The 19,387-nt window shown below is 45.7% G+C and overlaps 1 protein-coding gene across 1 annotated transcript in view; it reads left to right on the top strand.

Annotated features, from left to right (window-relative positions):
- Window positions 1-19,167, top strand: part of Ly86 (lymphocyte antigen 86) — a 60,199-nt gene extending 41,032 nt beyond the window's left edge. Inside the window, exons 4-5 of the mRNA XM_050142347.1 lie at window positions 12,843-12,895; window positions 18,741-19,167. Of these exons, the coding sequence (XP_049998304.1) occupies window positions 12,843-12,895; window positions 18,741-18,824 (137 nt within the window). The 3' untranslated portion in view covers window positions 18,825-19,167. The remainder of the gene's footprint in view (window positions 1-12,842; window positions 12,896-18,740) is intronic.
- The last annotated feature ends 220 nt before the right edge of the window (window positions 19,168-19,387 follow it).

Raw genomic sequence — 19,387 nt, 5'->3', positions numbered from 1 at the left:
GAACGCTACAGGACAAAATGAGTTTGGATATTAAACTCATTAACTTTAAACTCTTAGGGTTGAAAGAAATACCACAGGGACATTTCTTGCAAAGTGAAGAATTCTTGGGCCCTTGGTTGTTTTGTAGGGTGTTTGTTTAACTGGTTGTTACTTGTTTGTATTTGAGGTGAGCTCTCAAGTATGCTAAGACATAGCTGAGGATGACTCTGAACTCCTTATTCTACTGCTTCTCTCCCCTGAGTGCTGGGATTACAGGCATGCGCCACCATGCCCATCTTATGGAGGGCTGGGGATCAAGCCCGGGGCCTCATGGGCGTCCCACAAGCACTCTACCAACAGAGCCAAATCCCAAGTCCCTGAGTAGTTCTTGAGTCTAGAAAATAATTGCTCTCTGGCTTATCTTCTGCATAAATCAACTTTCCTATTTTAATTGTTTGTCCAATATGGTAAATACATCATAATTATAAGAATTTCAATATCCAGGAGATCCACTGAGAGCCATACATAAGCATGATATTGCCCTTGGGGCGGATATTAGCCCTGACAGCAGCTAAGGGCTTGGACCGTGGTACTTACTGATTTTACATATGCAAATAAGTCCAAAGTAGACATGCACTAGGTGCTCCCTTCTGACTCCTTGTCTTCCTTTCCTTTGGGTCTCATGGTGGGGAGGGGGGTTCTGCTGTCCTGGTTCTCACTAAGCATCTACACCTGATTATCATGAGGATCCCATTAACCTCTGAGATAGATACCGCAGCCTCACTGTCTACGCCTATCCAAAATTCATCTGAACGCTTCTACCTAAATCCACAGGTCAGAATCCATTTGCTTCTCTTGTGCCTTCATTACTTCAATTTCAGGGTGCTGCTTTTCTGGGTCTGTGAAAGAGGGGCCGAGCAATGCGAACGCAACTTCTTCTTTGCCTAGATTTGGAAAAACTCCCATTAAGCACTCTGTAAAATACTTCCTACCCGCGCTGCTATAGTAGACGACAAGGCCAAAAACCACCTTCCAGGCAGTACATTGAAGAGCATTAATCTATGCTGACAATCTGACAACCTCCATGAAGCTTGCTGGAGACACAGCACGTCCACAGGCCTCATTATTCACTTGTTTAACAAATGCAAGCCCGGAGAATCTGGTCACTGCGTTCTGCCATAACAGAAGGAGATTAAGCAGCTCCATTTGAAGCCTCAATTATGAAATATGTCACCCCTGTTTTACACGTTCACTGATCTGGCTTCTGGGGCCACTTGAGACCACTTGCTTTGGCAAACTCTCTTGCTGCAGGCTTCATGCTCCGATGGTCCCCACACTTTATTCTCAACCTCTCCTCGTCCCAGTTTCGAGTCCTGACCCTCATCAAACCTCTCAACAGCCTAAGTGACAAGATGTCTTCATTCCTTTTCCCATGGATGAACCTAGAAAATTGTCTGCTCTCTCCTGCCGTCCTCATCCCTGCTGTCATTTCGTCACTGCAGACAGCATGTCACCAAAAGCGCCATTATTCTGGGACAAAGTCCTGCTCCCTGCCTCATCACCCTGTCTGGCTACTGCAGAAGAGAACGGGGCCAGACTCAGCCCGGCAGCTCTCATTACTGAACAGACATCAGCTTTGCTTGGAGGCTGCGTGTAACTGTAGATGGATGGACCATCCTCAAGATTCAAGCTCATGAAGAGAATTCTGAGAATGTGCAAGCCTTGGGTACCACTGTGCCTAGAGAGAGGGTACTTACCCCAGGTAGGGAACCCATGACAGACCAAGGAGAGGATACCCCCAAAGTCCAACTTAGTGAACCAATTAAGTTTTTGGGGGATTGCTTAAAGAACTATGGGTGAGTAGCTAATCTCAGGACAAAGAATGACTCAGCAATGCCTTTGCGGACCTCTCTTAAGAAACTGGCGGTGCTGGTCTAGGGACCACACCCTGAGACCCACTATCCTGGTGGACACTTGTGGGTTCTGGAGCCAGAACTTCAGAGTTAACTACTTACCAATTATGTAACCTTGAGCAAGCCACCTACTTTCTGAGCCTCAGTTTCCTCATTTGTACAATAAAGAAAATGAGACTGAACCCATTGGATGATCAAAGGAAAATGTGGGCTAATGTGTATGGAACCTTGCTTCTATCTTAGGCATTCAAATAGCATCCAGGGCAGGTACTTGAAGCAGCTAATGACAGATTCCCAAACTTAGGCTAGAACTCCCCAGGGAACCATCAGTCTGGGAGTGGAAGTCTGCATCTTAACGAGGCACCTGAAGAGGCACTGGAGGCCTTGAGGCTTAGAAGCTGAAGTTCTTTTTCCTCACAGGGAGCAGGAAGAATGCCTTTGGTCCAAGCCAAGTACTCCCCAGAGGTCAGCTAAGCCAAGTCTCCCATGCCTTCCTGCATTCCCGGGGAGAACTCCATTTGCATTTCTGTCGCCTTGCTTTGAACCCTTTCTTATCTTCATGTTTTATTCCTTGTCTGTAGACTTCAAGTAGCTCTGGGTTTCCTGGGCAGCCACTACTGCTGCAAATTCATGGAGAATCAGCAAAAGCAATAGTCTTTTTATTGAATGGGTAGAACGACTTTACTCTTGAACTGCAGAGCACAGACCTAGGAATAATGGCCACAAAAGAGTGGACATGAGCAATGGCTAAGCAAAAGGAGACTCCTCTGTGTTAAACAAAATGAAAGGAGAGCCCCCAGTTGTTAAGGAATGGTGCCGTTCTGGTGTTGTGTCTCCGTCCTCAAATTCAAGTACCACTGTATGTGATCCAATTGTGGGTTAAAACTGTCCTTCAACATCAGCCATTTTTTTTTTTAGTTTGAGCCCAATATAGTAAGGCTAGCGATGGCCTAGGACCAGAAGCAATTTTAATTTTCTAAGACAACACTTAGCTTCTTTCCAAGTCTTTAGCCGGTTATGAGATTCCATAAATCTAATTCAGTGACTCACACACTTTCACGCAATAAGCGTTTAAGAAGCTAATTTAAAAGGACAACTCTCCCTTCCTCCATCTACCCCAGGCTGACCCTAAGGTTTCTGGTATTTGCATTTTAACTAAGTAAACATTTCCTGGACACTGCTGTGCAGGGCTCCGGAGTCCCCCAGGCCAGAGACACGCAGGACTCCTCAATGCTTATTCTCCATCACGACAATGTTCTTGACAGCTCTGCCCAGGTTTCTGCAGATCTCTTTACCTGGGAATCCAGGTGCTCCACCAATTGACAAGGTTTATTTGAGTGTGATGCTTAGTCTCTACAGAAATCCAGGAATAGGACAGTAAGAGGAGAGAGAATAAGGATCCAGCCAAGTTCTCTCTGTTGTGCTTCTCAGGAGTTGGGTATTTCTCACATGGAACTTGAACAGCTAAAGCAAACAGAGTTGGGGGAGGAAGCTGCCAATGAGTCTCACTGCTCACAGGATCTCCTTCTCCATCTCTCCTTCATGACTGTCCACTGCAGTAGCTGTCAGCCACTGGGTCTGTGAAGTCCTTGAACTGTGGCCAGACCAAAGTGAGACGCATTGTAAATGTAGCACACATAGTAGATTTTAAAACTTTGTGCAAAAAATAAAAAAGAATTATTAATGTAACTACCTCATTTTTTATATTGGTTACACGCTAAAAATGGTAGTATTTTAAGCAACGTGGTTAAACAATATATCTCATTCACCTTACTTGTTTTCCTTTCCTTTTTTGAATACGGCCACTAGAGAAGCTTAAACGGTCCATGGGGTTCACGTTGAATTTCTGTTAGTGTTGACCCAGAATTTCATTGTCCAGAAAAATGACCGCAAATCATATGTGGCAGTTCAAAAATGGTTCCATTTAAGTCAATTAAATTTTGTTTAAGTAAATTAAAATGTCAACTCATCTGTTGGACTGGCCATAGTACAAGCTCTTATGGCCATAGGAGGCTGATGGCAGAATGTTCTACTGGGTCAATCTGACCTACTGCTTCATTTGGCTTTGCATTGTTTGTAATTGTCTGTTCTGAATTCATTGGTGTACTTTGCATTAGAAATCTTACTCCTCAGCCCAGTTAAAACCCTCATATTTTCTCTTGTACTCAAAGCCTAGAATATGTTTCTGTCATGGGGAGCACAAATGCAAAGAAGCCCCCACTTGTGACCCTGTCTTAGGCTGGCCACCTGGGTCCTTCTTCCTCCACTCTTAATCCAACACCACTGTATTGGCTTCCTACTGTCGCTTAGCAAGTTGCCACAGAAGACACAAGCCATAGTACTGATTTGTTCTCTTGGCATCTGGATGCCACAAATCTAAACCCAAAGTGTTGGTAGAGCTAGCTGTATGCCCTTGGAAGCTTATGGAAGCATCTCTCTTGCCCATTTCAGTCTCTGGGACTGTTACATTCCTTGACTCACAAGCCTAACTCTCCACTCTGCTCCCTCCACTCGGCCTCTCCTCTTCCTCATCCCATCCTTCCCCCTCTCGTCTTCTAGTTGTGCTGAGTCTATCCAGGTAACCTAGGGTCATCTCTCCACCTCAAAGTTCTCATTGAATTACATCTGCAAAGTCCCTTTGTCCATGTGAAATGGCTTAGTCACAGTCTCTGGGGACCAGGATGTGGACATCTGAAAGGGACCGCTGCTGTCCAGGCAACCCTTACCAAGAAAAAAACAACACCTTTTCTGACTTCTGCTTGCCATGTCAAGAGCCCAAGTAGTTACACATAATCCAAGGAACCTTGAGTTCCATGTGTCTTTGATTAAAATGACTTGTGAATGCCAAGCAACTGAGAACTCCCCAGACCACACACTTGCCCATATGCCCAGTGCAAGATATGAGTTTTTCTGTTTGGAAGCCAGAGCATTGCTTCATAGCAAAAGCTTACCTCACGGGGGCATTCCTGTCACCCTTTCTCAACTTAATAACCACCTCTGCTTGCAATATTCCTTACCCAGAAGAGAAGCAATTTGGCCTTAAGTCAATGACGTAATTCGTGTGTTGAAACCATTCCTAGTTCAAAACCAGCTTGTTATCTAAAGAGACTGATGATGAGCTTGTCTCTGAATCACTCGAGAGGTGTGAATAGGAGGCCACGATTGATTCAACCCTGGAGAATAACAATTTGACAATTTTGTAATGATCCCTTGCAAGTTCGCGGTGAATGTTTTGGAGTTGCCAATAACATTTGATTTCTCTAGATAGTACAATTCCTTAAGGCAGTTAGAAGTTTGGCTGCATGTGTAGGGGAAGATATCAAAGTAGAACTTACTAAGCCAAAATGAAAATAATTCATATAGGGGGAAAGTAACCATGGTTTCTGTACAGCTGTGGGCTCTAAAGCAGGACTGTGGTTTCACAAAGGAAGATGATAAGTATTCCCAGGACACCTGACTACACACAGCCAGCGGCATAAGACAAAATACTGGGTATTAGCTGGGGGGGCGGGGGAGTAACTCAGCTGATAGCATGCACACCTAGCATATATGAGGCCCTAGGATAGATCACTATTCCATGTCTTCTCATTCATTCCTGCTTCCAGGTTCCTGGCCTGGTTGAGTTCTTGTCCTGACTCTCTCACTGAAGGACCATTAACTAGAAGTATGAGATGAAATAAACCCATCCTTCCCCAGGTCGCTTTCAGCTCCATCATAGCAAGTGAAACCCAAAGACGGAGTACACAAGGAAAATAGGGCAGTGACATGGCCTATTTTCTAGTTCTATAGCAGAGTCCTTGAGCCTGGGTACTTCCTAAAGGAATTAGTTTGTTTAGATCGATAGTTCTGCAGTCCAAGTAAGGATGCCCACATCCGCTGAGGGCCTCATGTTGCTTCATAATGTGACTTAGAAGTAAGAAGAGGTAATGAAAGGAACCACTCTGCTTTACTGCAGACGTGTTCTTATAACAAGGCAGCTCCTATAGAGCCAGCACACCAGTCTCTTAAAAGAATGTTATATAACCCTGAGGACCAAATGCATCTCAAAGATCCCACTCCCTCTCGATACCACGACATCACATGGGTTTGGAGGGAGACAAACTGCATGCAAAGCATAGCAGGTACCCTCTACCCAGGGCGTATTCTGCTTTGGAGATCCTCCCTGTGGAAATACAGAAATGAGGGACTCAGACTCAGAAACCTAACGCTAAACATGAGTGAGGGAGAGTTGGTTGGGGGGAGGGGGGACTCAAGGAGGAGGAAAAGCTTGCCCTCACTGTATCATGGCTCTGATCACCAGTTCGGGGAAACTGCAGCCTATTTTTCAGGCTTGTCCTTCTCAAGGGCAGGAGGCTCCTAGGTCAAGGGCATCCTCTGGGGTTTAGCATCACTGATTTCCCAGTTCCTCTCCATGTCATCTTTGACACAGAATTCTATGCCCAGGTGGCAGTCCCTTGATCTGACATGGCACCAGAGGGCCATGGCCACCTCTGGATTTCCACTTCTCTCCCCCCTCCTCACATACTCTGCAAGCATATGGTCAGGTCCCTGCAGGCCCATCTGAGACTTGAAGCAGGTGTGCGGTGGAAACTCCCAGGGTGTCCTTCAAAAGAAAATGAAAACAGGATAGAGCGATGGCTCAGGAGTGAAGCTGCTCTTCCTGAGAGCCTGGATTCAATTCCCAGCATCCATATGGTGTCTCACAACCATCTGTAATTCCAGTTACAGGGAATCTAAACCAACCCACCACCACCCCCCCACACACACACACACATGCAGCCTGGCCTCAACACACTAGGCACAAGTGGTACACAAACCAGGTAAAATACCCATATATGCAAAATAAAAATTCTCAGAAGTGAAACAGAAACAACTCAGGAGCTCTATAAGACAATAATAAAATCACCCAGAAACATACAAGGCCCTGGTCTAATTCCCGGCATGCACATATGTGTGAACACACAAGTACATACACAGAGAGACAGAGAAACAGTTAGAGAGACAGACAGAGAGAGAAACAGAAACAGAGAGAGAAGAGAAGGGAATGGACGGGAGAGGGGAACAAGAAAGAAGGGAATGGGAACAAATTGGAAAAGATGGCAGGGCAGAGCAGGGCAGAGGAGGAGAAGAAGAGGAGAAGAGAGAAGAGGAGAGGAAAGGAGAGGGGAGGAGAGGAGAGGAGAAGGAAAGGGAGGGGAGAGGAGGAGGGAAAGGAGAGGAGAGGGCAGGGCCTGGAGTGCTGGCATGAAGAGCTGTGTTGGAGGAGCCACGCTCAACCTTTGTCTAGATTTGGCTCAGTGAATACCCAGAGGTAGGGAGAGGGGAAGGGTTTTATTCACAGCTCACTAGAGTGCAGTAACACACTCCCTGCCTACCCCTCCAAAGACAGGCAGTGTGCTCCACTGACCTTCACCTCTCTCATGGTTTTCTTCCCTTAGTTTTTGTTGGGCTCCATCCCACTGTGCCCTTGGAGAGCAAAGGCTGTGTCCCCTAGATCCACAGGCCTCCCCTGCATGCAAAGAGCTGTCGGATCATGGTTCTGAAAGCGTCTCCATTTTTCTCTCTATAGTTGTACTGTAATCCCACCAAGAGAGTGCAGGAGTTCCCTTTCTTGAAAACAGCATCAAGTAGACAAGAAGTAGAAACATCAGCAGGTGAATGTTTCTACATTTCTACACAGTAGAGTGTTTCCTATCCTAAAGAAGGAAATCCCATCATTTCTTAAGACCATGGCTAAAACTAGAGGACCATGGGACAATGTGCCAAGTGAAATACGCCAGAGAAAGGACAGATATGGCATGGGTCCCTTTAGATGTGGATGCTAAAAGTTAAAAAAAAAATTAAATTCATCAACTAACGATGGAGAGAATAGCTAGGAACTAAGAAACAAAGGAATGTCATTGGTCCCAGGGCAAAAGTGAATTTCCTCACTGTTGTGGTCAAAAGTCAAACAAGAAAACCTTAAAGGGGGAATTTCTTTTGGTTCACCCTTTAGGAGATACAGTTTATCATGGCAGGAAAGGAGAGGTATCTGGCCACGTTACATCCACGGCCAAGAGTGGACTAGGCCTCCCATGTCAATCACTACTCAAGGAAATGACCCCACAGACTTTCCTATAGGCCAATCTGATGGAGGTGTTGCTTCAAATGTGGCTTCTTCTTCCAATAGGACTCTAGCTTTTATAGAGAGTTGACAAAAACACTACCCGGCACAGCTATCTTTCCAATAGATGTATTCACATTGCTATCCATAGATAACTTTTAAAACTCGCCGTTGCAAGTTCAGAAGCCCACCTGTGGCAAACAGCTGCCCTGCCAAAGCCAGAGAAAGGGTCAAGAGCCAAGGCAGAAAGGAAGTACCAGGACTGGCTGAACTACCTGTTATAAATTCAGACACGGATTCCATACAAGATCAACAGCTGCACCTAGAGGGCGGCTACTGAACATCTAATTCCTCTAGAGGATTTTGACGGATGGTCAGCCAAAAAGTAAATGCTCCTGTCTCAGAGTTTGAGAGAAAGACTGAGGAAACAAATAAATGAGGCCTGAGAGTATAGCTCAGTGATCAAGAACTTGCTTACCATGGGCAAAGCTCTAGGTTCAGTCCCCAACATAGCTCATAAAAATAATAATCCTTAAAATAAAGCCCTCGTTCTATGTAAACTAATAGACTTGGCACCATAATCGTTAGTCTATGTATTTTCATGTTGTTAATACACTATAACGATGCTTAAATGTTGGGAACGTGAAAGAGATTCCAATGAGGTTCCAGCAAGGCCTGAGGAAGGATGCAAATGCTTCTTGTAGAGCTCACCACTCTGGGAGCATGTCCACTCTGGGAACACCTACGCTCTAGCCTCTGCCTGGTTTCTAAGAACAAAGAGGCAGAACAATTGGCCAAGCTCAGAGGAACCTGCTGAGGAAGTGGCCCTCCCACACACCAGCAGAACAGAGCGACTAACTGAATCTAGCAAGGACTAAACCAGGCTAGAGCTAAAGAGCTTGAAAGAGAGCGCTAGTGCTAGGCCCAGTGCACAGGTTCTCCCTGAGGTCAGGGGGACTCATCCAACAAGGGCTTCCGCCCAGCCATGCTGGCATTCCCAGGAAGAGAACTGAAGTGGCAGGACCAGGGCTGGACATATCATGCGCTGAGAGGCTGGGACGAGGGCTTGTTATGGTTCCTCAGGATGGCGAAAGGAAGGAGCAGCCTTTACCCCAAGCCTGTTCCTTCCAGACCCTGTGGGGCCATCAAGTCCATGCTGTAGAAGTCAGTTTCGGGGTAGGAATGGGTGGGGCTCAGTGGTCCAGCACTTACATAGTAAGCATAATTTCAATCTTTGGCCCAACAAAAAGACAATAATCAAATTAAGTGCATTTGAACTGAAGTCAATTTACTCACTTTAATAAGGAAAAAAAAGGCATTTTTAAGAAACATTTTCAGAGTCAAGGAAGCGAATTTCTTTAATCTTCGGCACATTAAAAACAAATAAGTATTTCAATGAGGGAAAGGAAGAAATGGGTGCACGAATCCTGGGGATCTTTTTATAGTATAAAGTGTGAGAATGTTAATTAAAGGAATCTCAGAAACGAAGAGGGCCTGAGAAGGGAAGGAACGGGAGTTTAATTTTAGGTGTTGTTTTGTCGCGTTAACAACAAAAAGCCACTTCCCTGAGTTCCTCGTGGCTATTCTCAGGAACTTCATGGGCTCCAAAAAAGCTCCAGTTGAAAGTGTGAAGCATAGAAAACCAATTTAATGAAAACTTCTCGCAGAGAAGGACCCGTGAAGAGCGAAGAGCACAAATTAGCAAACCCTGGGGCACTAAGTGAGCATCGGAGAAGAGCAGGTATCGTCGACACAGCATTCTTCACACGTGTCCATCTTTGAACATGCGAGAAGGGGAAACAGCTGCTTCCGCACAAGGCTTTCCAAAACTGAGGGCCACAGTAGCTGTCAGAATGCATCAGATGACACTTCTCTGAGGTGACTGATAATCACCTAATGGCAACTGTCACTACCCTTCTTTGAGACCACACTCCGCCCAGGGAGACCACAGACAAGGACTCTAGTCCTCCTTGAACCCTGCAGGACGTTTTTCTACTTCTGTTTTGTGAGTCTAGAAGCTGAGTTGGGCAAGATTGCCCTCTGTCACTTTACTAGTGACCAAGAGAGCTGGGCCTTCTACCAATCTCTGCTTCCTGGCTCGAGTCATTTGCCCTGGGCCATCCAAGAGCATTAAAGTGGGCATAAAGTATGTATGCTACAGGAATCCAACCACACAGAGAAAAAGCATAGGGTGGAAGGGGACCAGCAGGAGGACAGGTGAGAAGGGAGGGAATTTGGGGGTAAATATTAGTAAGTATCATAATGCATGTTGTAGGTATGCACCCAATTCCAGAGGGCACCTGCTGAGATTTCAAGATTCCTGTATTAAGGTGCAAAGAACTGGACCAGGGACACTGATAGCATTAGAAATGGAGACAACTGATCAGCAAGAAAGTTGGGGCTGGAGAGATGGCTCAGTGGTTAAGGGCAATTCTATCACAGGAACAGAATGTGGTTCCCAATACATAGAGTTGCTTACAAATGCCTATAACTCCAGCTCTGAGGATCCAATACAGACTCCAGCCTCAGTGGTCACCCTAGAGCGCAAGTGCACGCGCACATACACATACACACACATGCGTATACAGAAAGACACGCTTAAATTAGATTTTAATATGAGAAAGAGAAAGAGAGAGACAGAGACAGACAGATACCCTGGACTTAACCCAAGACCCCTAGATTTTTGACTTTACAGTCATTCACATAACATCTACCTTTCCCGGCTTTTGGAAGTGTGTTCTCACACATTCTCTGTCTCATCCATGTAGCCCTGGTGAGGAAAGGTCTCCAGTCTTTCTGCTAAAGGCTTGGTTGTTGTTGTTTCCCATGCTAATCTTGATGTCTATAGAACCCCCCTCTCTCCACCTAATTCCTACCACATGTGTGAAACCAGACGTGTCTTCTGGGGATGGTGCACCTGCTGTCACAGTACTTAGAGGGCTGAGGCAGTGGGATCAGAAATTCAAGATCATCCTCAGCCTCTTAGTAAACCCAAAGCCAGCCTTGTCTCAAAATAAACAGGAAAAAAAATGCCACTGTGGAACCCATTGTTCTGTATACTGACTGAAAACAAACAACTGGCCTGATTTAAAATGGTTTCTTTTTCATGTAGGAGGTCTTCATGGGACTGGGACAGGAAGCCTCTGAAGTGCATCAGAAGAAAGATGGGTCTTTCAGCACAGGGAAAATACTCGGTGTTCTTAATTCAGTGACACGGTGTGATGACCAGTAAGACAAGCACCCCTATGTGAGGGGCCAGAATTCTTTGCTGCTCTTGTCTTCAAAAGAAGACAGCCAGTAATTCACCTCTCCTGAACATGGCTAGACCTATTTCTAATAGACATAGTAGAAATGACATCATGTGAACCCTCCAGCAGTCAGCAGCAGCAATCACCGCGTTTAGAGAAGAGAAAGTAACAAAAGTGTCTACAACCCAACACTTGCCTACAGTGAGCTAGTGGATGCTCCCCCTGGGACTGAGGCACTGTCTTTGAGTTTCATGCCACAAACCTCACAACAAAGCCCTATCAGCACATCATAGGAATTCTGCTGCCTCTCAAGGAATTTCCTTGAGACACTGGAATAACTTTCTGTGCCTCTTGCCACCCAAGGCCTTCTGCCTCTATGTTCTGCCTGTGACCTTCAGGGAGAAAACCAAACCAGTCAGGCAGCCTGCCTTGATTCTCTGGCCGATTTACAAATCAGCCTACACGGAACTTCTCTGGGTTGTGTTTGTGCTTCTCTCCAGGACAAAGCCCTTCCCTCCCATCTTCACGCCTATCATTTCTTCTCCTCTGCCATTCAGTCATTCTCTTGACTGGCTTTCCTATTCCCAGCTTCTGGATGCCGGAGGGTTTCCCGGGTGCTTCTGGCCTTCCCTCCTCTGTGTAATTCTGTCTTTCTTGAGGGCTTCATCCTGTCTCGTGACTTTATAGGTAGCTACATGATAATGACTCAAATATTTATAGCTGCACCCCTAGTTCTTCCCCCAAATTCCAGGTCTGGTATCCAACTGCATTCAAAGACCCTTCATTGGTCACTTTAGAAATCAAGCCCTTTCATCCCCACCACACATTTTCCTCCCCAACTCCCTATTTCCTCCCCGACTTCCTATCTTCCCAGACGCTCAAGCCACCTCCATCTCTGTCCTTTGCTTTCTCGGGTGATTTTCCACGTTAGTGCTTTTTCTTTATGCTGTAGCTTTAAATTTCTCTTTCTTGTTCAACTAGTCAGTTGTCACCACCATGGTGATACCTCCCTCTGACCAACCATCCTGTAAAACTCAGCATTCCCCTCTTCCCGGATGTAGCAAAAGTTTAGCACATGCTGCTCTTCAGGCTTTGAGTTCATTAACCCTGCATTCCTCCAGGCCTAGGAAGCAGACACAGTTCTTAAATTACAGAACCATCTTTGGAACATCTTAGGAGTGTAAAGAGCAAACGGCCGGTCAGACCTTTAGAGCAGATGGCTTCAGAGTTCCGCCCTGTGTTTCTCCTGCATCCCAGCCCCAGTGTGGACTCTTGACCACTCAGTCAGTCTGTCTTTCAGTGACCTCCACGCTTCCTTTCAGCTCTTTTCGCTCTCTGGGCAGCGTTCTGCTCACATCTTTCTGTACTGTCGGCCCTGGCATTGGAAAACAAGCAACATACAGACAGAGACTGTTGTTCATAAATAACTGAAGATCCATTCGGAGCCAGGAAATTAAATCTTTTATATCAGTGGCTACTCTTGTTTTATTACCCAGACTTGATCTACATCCCTGTGGCCACAAATAATATAAACACATTGTTTGGGGGTTTGATTTAAATGAATGAATGACATTATATCTATGCTTTATGTATTTTCAGAGCAGATATACTATGCTGGCCCTGTCAATAATCTTGGATTCGATGTTCCACAGGTAAGATTTGCGATTTCTGTTTTGTGTTGTTATGTAATATTATGTCGAAAGGTGAATCTTTAACTCTTGGAGGAGAAGGAAGAAGATGAAGAGGAGGAAGAGGAGGAGGAAAAGCAGGCGAGGAGAAATTTACTTAAATAGTTGAAAGTGTTAGCACATGCCATAATTAGGAGACATGCTTAGCATGCTGGCCTTGACCTTTTGATGCTTCATATTGCTGTTCTGTTGAAGGCTTCGGGTTGAACCAGAACAGACCCAGCTGAAAGTTGAAATGCTGGCATCTTGTCCACAGGATTGGGGGTGTGTCCATGGGAACCCTGTATGGCCAGAGTTGTTTAGGGTGTGTCTGTGGGGACACCATATGGCCAGAGTTGCTTAGGGTGTGTAGGAGGCAACTAGCTTCTAGCAGAAAGAACAGTTTCCAAGACCACAACGGCTTCAAAGTCTTGCTGTGTCTTCTGGGATTTTAGTCTGCTTCTATTTACTATGTAATGTATAAACATCAGGTATAGGGAGATCACTCAGCTGGGAACGTGCTCACCTTGCAAATCTAAGGACCTGCATTTGATCTCCAGAGCCCACATGAAAAACACCAGACGAGGTGGCACAGGCTTATAATCTGAAGGCTGGAAAAGGGGAAACAGGCAGACCCCTGGGGCTTGCTGGTCAGCCAACCTAGCAAGTTTCAGGTCAGTGAGAGAGCTTTACTCAAAAAAAAGAAAAAAGGTGGATGACACATGAGGAGTGACACCCAAGATTGTTCTTGGCCTCCACATGCATGTGCACACAAAATCATATATGTGTGTATATGTGTGGTTTATAGCCATACATATACATAATTACATATATATGATTTATATATAATAAAATTATATGTATATATAATTGTCTGCACACACAAACATGACCACATATATACACGTACACAGAAGATTAAAGGTGCACCTAGCCCACCACTCCAGAGTATGGAACATCTGGGGTAAAGAGGGAACATCTGTTGAGGATCTCCTTGCTGTTGAGGACTTTGCAGCATCCTAAGTCAGTATAGGACTTGAGAGGACAAAAGGAGTCAAAGTGATTTTTATAATATACCCACTCCCGAGAAAACCCATTGACTCTTTCCCCTATTCGTCTGTGAATGAAAAAATATACTCAAGGGCAGATCCCGCTTGAAGGTTCCACTGGGTACGCATCCTTCTGTCTTCATGCTGAGGATTAAGTTTCACTAAACTTACAATGAGGACAGTCAAGCTACACCAAGGTATCACCAAGTAAATAAAGTGGCCTGTGCCGAGCATTCAGCAACAAGACTCAAAGCTAAGACTAGCATTTCCCGTGAAATCCTTTTTATTCAAAATAATGTTATCTCAGGAACGTGTGAATTTAAGCCATTCTTACGCCATTCACTTCCCTCCTGCTACTGAAGAAGAGATGGTATGGAACACCCTGAAAATGGAACCAGTCAAACATCTTGCTTTCAGCTTCTTTTCTGTCAGCTGAAATCTGAAGGAGACACGGTGTCTCTTCCGTAAGAAATCCCTTCGGCTTTGTTTCAGCTCGGAGTTGGTTTCCCTCCTGTCGCACACAGTCTTGAACAGGCCCTCTTGGGTTTCCGTAGGAATCCTTCTCGCAGCTGGAGTCTCTAGCCCTCACTCTTGGGAATTCTCCAGTGATCTTCTCGGGCCTTTGTGTGAAATGCACAGCTTCTGCCAGGAAGGGAAATTCAATCTCTCCTCACTCCTAGCATGCACAGCCTAAACTCTCCCAGGGAGCTTTTCTTCAGATTGTTGCTACTTGAAAGCTTTTCCTTAGCTCATTTTTCTTCTAATACCCTGCTAGAGACTGATGTAGTAATTGCTAACAATTGGATTTCATTTTGCATGGCTGGCTTTTTAAAAATCAGCTACCCTTAGCAATTCCGATGAAATGAAGGGGATGGGGTCTTGAAGTCATAGATGCTCTTGGGCAGGAAATTTACCCTCCCAGATGTAAAGGGATTTATAGATGCTCCTCGTAACTCCTCGTAACTCGGAGTTACAGTGCATAAACTCCCCATGAGTTTAAATAACAGAAGTTGAAAATGTGTCGACTCTACCCAGCCTCCAGAAAGAGCGTCATGGCTTCACGCATAGTTCTCAGAAGAGCGCTGGCCGTTTGATCAGGCATTCTCACGGCTGGGCACTGTGACTCACTGATGCTGCTCAGCACGGAAGGAGGTTTGAACTGCGTGACGCAGGCCTGGATGAAAATGAAAATTCAGGCTGCAAAGTATAGATCCTACTGAGTCCAGTTTTATCTCCCACCATTGGAAGCAGAGCCATTGGCAGCGGGCACCATATTGCCGTCATCTACAGTGCCCGCAGGATACTCCTTCCCTGCCTTCCTCAGCCAATAAACAGTTCTCCAAGAGATAGAATCCAGCGTAAGCCAGACTCGTGGCCAAGTGTTCTGGGCCTGGGCCTCCTCTTCTGGGACCTGCACCCGGGAAGCAGACACCTGGCAGACTCCTTACCCACATCCAGCCTGCAGACCCAACAGAGGACACAGCCTCCTGGGACACATTCTACAGAGGCCTATTCAGCTGGGGACCTTGATCCCAAGAGGGGCTGACCACACTGGTCACAAACAGCCACAGTGTGCCCAGGGCCTCTAGCCCATAGCCACACGGAGAGCCTCTGCTGCCCTACGAGCAGACAGCTGAGAACATTTTAATGAGGGGCCTCTTCACACCCCCTGCTTCACCTAGATCGCTCTGGACTAATGGGGGTTCCTCTTTAGCCAAGATTCTTTCCCCTCAGTGTTTACTTTTCAGTAGCCTGGTTATCTTTCCTCTTTTTGGGAATGTGTTTATTTATTTGCTTCTTTGTGTATGTGGTATGTACTTGTTAGTGTGGTTGTATCCACGTGTGTGCAGGTGAAGGATGTGTATGTATGTATATAGAGACCTAAGGTCTCCATGGTCCTCTTGATCTCATCCCATCTCCACTTTTCACATTTATTTGTTTAGTGTGTGTGTGTGTGTATGTGTGTGTGTGTGTTATGTAAATGTCACAGTGCATGTGACACATCAAAGGACAATTTGCAGGAGTCAGTTCTTACTTTCCACCATGTGGGTCCTGAAAAATCAAACCCAGATTGTCAGGCTTGGCCACAAGCACCTTTACCACTGAGCCATCTTGCCATCCCTGAACCTTTATTTTCTGAGACAAGGTCTCGCACTGAACCTGAAACACACCAGTTCACCTGGACTGACTGGCCAATGAGCTCCAGGGATCCCCTTGTTGCTGCAGAACAATCGTTGTACACTGTAACTGTGTATTACACTCATGGGTTAACAAAAGAACCAACTGGCCAATAGCTGGACAGGTAGAGGTTAGGCAGGACTTGCAGATAGAAACAGAACATGAAGAAGAAGGGAGGCGTCTCAGGAGTTGCTAAGAGATGAACTTGCTATATTAAAAAAAAAAAGTTACCACGTGGTGTAAATAAGAAATATGAGTTAATTTAAAATGTAAGAGCTAGTTAGTAATAAGCCTGAGCTTGTCCTGGTGGGACAGAAAAGTTTGCCCGCAACTTATCTCCACCCTCCACCCCCACCCCCAGCATTAGGATTTTAGGGTCACACTGCCACCCCTGGATTTTTACAGCGATTCTAGAGATATGAATTCTGGTTCTTATGCCTGCACATCGACTTTATGCCAACTAAACCGCCTCCCTAGCATAAAACGTATCTTGTATTTGACAGATAGTAATTGGGTGTGTTCATAGAGTTCAATGTGACATCTCAGGACACATGCAGATATATACTGACCAGATCAGGGCAATTGACACAGCCATTGCTATCATTTCCTTGTCCCGAGAAAGGACAGCACCAGCTTATTTATATAAGTCTGTCTCCACCAGCTTATTTTCCTTTTAACCCAACAACCTCTTGACCCAAATTAAAGTCCTGCATATAAACCTGTAAATTTCTGTGTCTGCTCTCTTCTGAATTGAAAGTGGGAGATCCTTCAGTCTTCCAAAACATGAGGACACTTTCTTGGTACAACCTGAACCATAAATTGCCAAGGACACAGATACATCTAGCCCTCACTTTCAGTGTCCTCCTGAGCCGCAGAAACAGACTGTCCCCCATCCATTGCCTCCTGTCTTGTAGTCCATGCCTTCATCTGCCCCCAGAAAGCCTGTCTTCCCTGAACAAGTTCACCCTTTATATAAAAGCATGTGTATCTTGTCATTCATAAGCTAGAGCCCGTTCTCTCAAATGCTATAGCTTCCTTTAAACTAATGACACAGCCTCTTTTAAACACAACATCCAGAGAGATCTTCCTAACATACCCAAGAAAACTGTCACACCTGAGTCTTTTTCAGACTGGAAGCAAATAATCCCATCGTGTCTGTCAAGCCCTGAGACTCTGGCCTTCTATGGGCTTCCAATCTTTCTTTCTTTCCCCCTGAAGTCCCATTGGCTCTTGTCTGTTTTTCAAATGTGGTGACATCAGCCCCATGTGAAGGCCACCCTCGTCCCGCAAGGATGACGCGACCACCGGAGCTCTTCTCACTGCAGTTTATTCCAGGACTTTATTCACTTTCTCTCTCTCTCTTCCCCTCTCTCTCTCCTTTCTCTCTCCTCTCTCCTCTCTCCTCTCTCTCTCTCTCTCTCTCTCTCTCTCTCTCTCTCTCTCTCTCTCTCTCTCTCTCCCTCTCTCTTCCCCTCTCTCCCCGGGCAAAACTCTCCCAGCCCTTAAGTAGGCATGGGCTGCCAATCCCAGATTGGCAGGTGGGCATTGCCCATAGGCCCACGCAAATGCAGGCAGCTGAGGATCATTGCGTGATCATAGCATAAGGTCAGGCCTTAGCCATCTCAGGAGTTGATTATACATCTCCATCAGGTGTGATTCCATGCAGCTCGCTATAGCCCCACAGTAGCCTGGCACTCTCTTGCATCTCTTTCAGATATTTGCCTAAAGGGCATTCTCTCTCCCAGGCCTCCCTTTGGTCATCCTACTTAGAGTTGCAAGCTAACATCAATCCCACCAAACCCAGCTGTCTTTTCCACCCCCTTTCCTGCACGAATTTCTCCATAACAGCTGCAGCTTTCCATCTTTCCCAGTGAAGTACAAGCTATACAAGGCAGGGGGGTTGGCTTGTGTTGTTCTAGTTTATCTGCAGTCTGGAACCATGCCAAGCCCATATAAGCCACTCAATAAATACAACTGTTCTTCAACAGTCATGGGGGATGGGTTCCAGACCCCTCAAACACCAAAACCCACAGATATTGACAGAAAGATGGCTTAGCAAGTAAAAGAGCTTGCTGGTCTGAGTTCTGTCCTGGGCTCAGTCCTGCATGGCAGAAGGAAAGATCCAATAACCACAAGTTGTTATTTGATATCCCCTGACATATACAACCATACACTGAGGCATTGATATGCCAATACCCATATACATGTACACACTAAGATAGATAGACAGACAGATAAATGTAATTGAAAAACATTTATCCCGAGATGCTCAAATCCTTATTTAAAATAGTATAGTCTTTGCAATACAGGCTGTGCTCCTCCTTGGGTTCACGTTAATCATTTCTAGATGACTTATAGGACTTGATGCCATGTAAGTAAGCTCTGTGTTGATCATTATACTGGGCTGCCCAGAGGATCTTAAAAAGACAAAGAAGTCTAAACGTGTCCGGCACAGAAACAACTTTTTATGCGTATTTTCATTCTGCGGTCGGTAGAGTACAGAGAGGCACAGCCGTTGGATAGAGAAGAAACTGGCTGCATTCATTAAGAGGTTGACTATATTGTGGATCCCGTGTCTAACGCTTTACCTGTGTCCCTCGCAGGGAGAATACCAGGCTTTGCTGAAACTGTATAATGAAAACCATGCTATGGTGGCTTGCGCCAATGCCACCGTCATCTGCTCCTGACCACGACCTGCCAGAAAACACGCAGCAAGCTCAGCCTCGGGAAACCCCAAGGTCCCCAGACTCAGCTGCTTGTAATAAGGGACCCTGATGACCAAGACAGGCTCCGCAAAGAAACTCTGCATGGGTCCCTCTCACCCAGGCGCAGATGCTGCCAGACCCCACAGATGAAATAAAGCCTCCAGAATGATCTGGTTTTGATCTGAGGGCCCTAAGTAGACTCGGGGCCCCAGCTGTAATGGTTCTCCTTATGTAATTACAGCTCATCCAACTTACCTCCTTGTCTGTTCCTTAGAAAGACTTTCTCACAGTTGCCTGGGATTAAAAAAAAGAAGAAGAAGAAGAAGAAAGAAAGAAAAAGAAAAAAACTGACCCGCACCTGTTCATTGTGGCTTGCTCAATGACTGTTAGTACAATCTGTGGTTAATAAGTTATTTTCTTCAGACAAGTAGCCCTCAGAAAGCCAAGAGGAAGATGCTTAAAATCAGGGTTCTAAGACAATGTGTCATTGCTGCTCCTGGGCCCCAAGACCATGATGGGGAGATGCTGATGGAACCCCTCCAAGA

The sequence above is a fragment of the Alexandromys fortis genome, unplaced genomic scaffold (assembly GCF_014885135.2).
Source record: "Alexandromys fortis isolate MF-2015 unplaced genomic scaffold, M_Fortis_MF-2015_v1.1 scaffold_5, whole genome shotgun sequence".
Taxonomy (NCBI): domain Eukaryota; kingdom Metazoa; phylum Chordata; class Mammalia; order Rodentia; family Cricetidae; genus Alexandromys; species Alexandromys fortis.
Note: the sequence above shows the minus strand (reverse complement) of the source record. Positions and strands in the feature narration are given on the sequence as shown.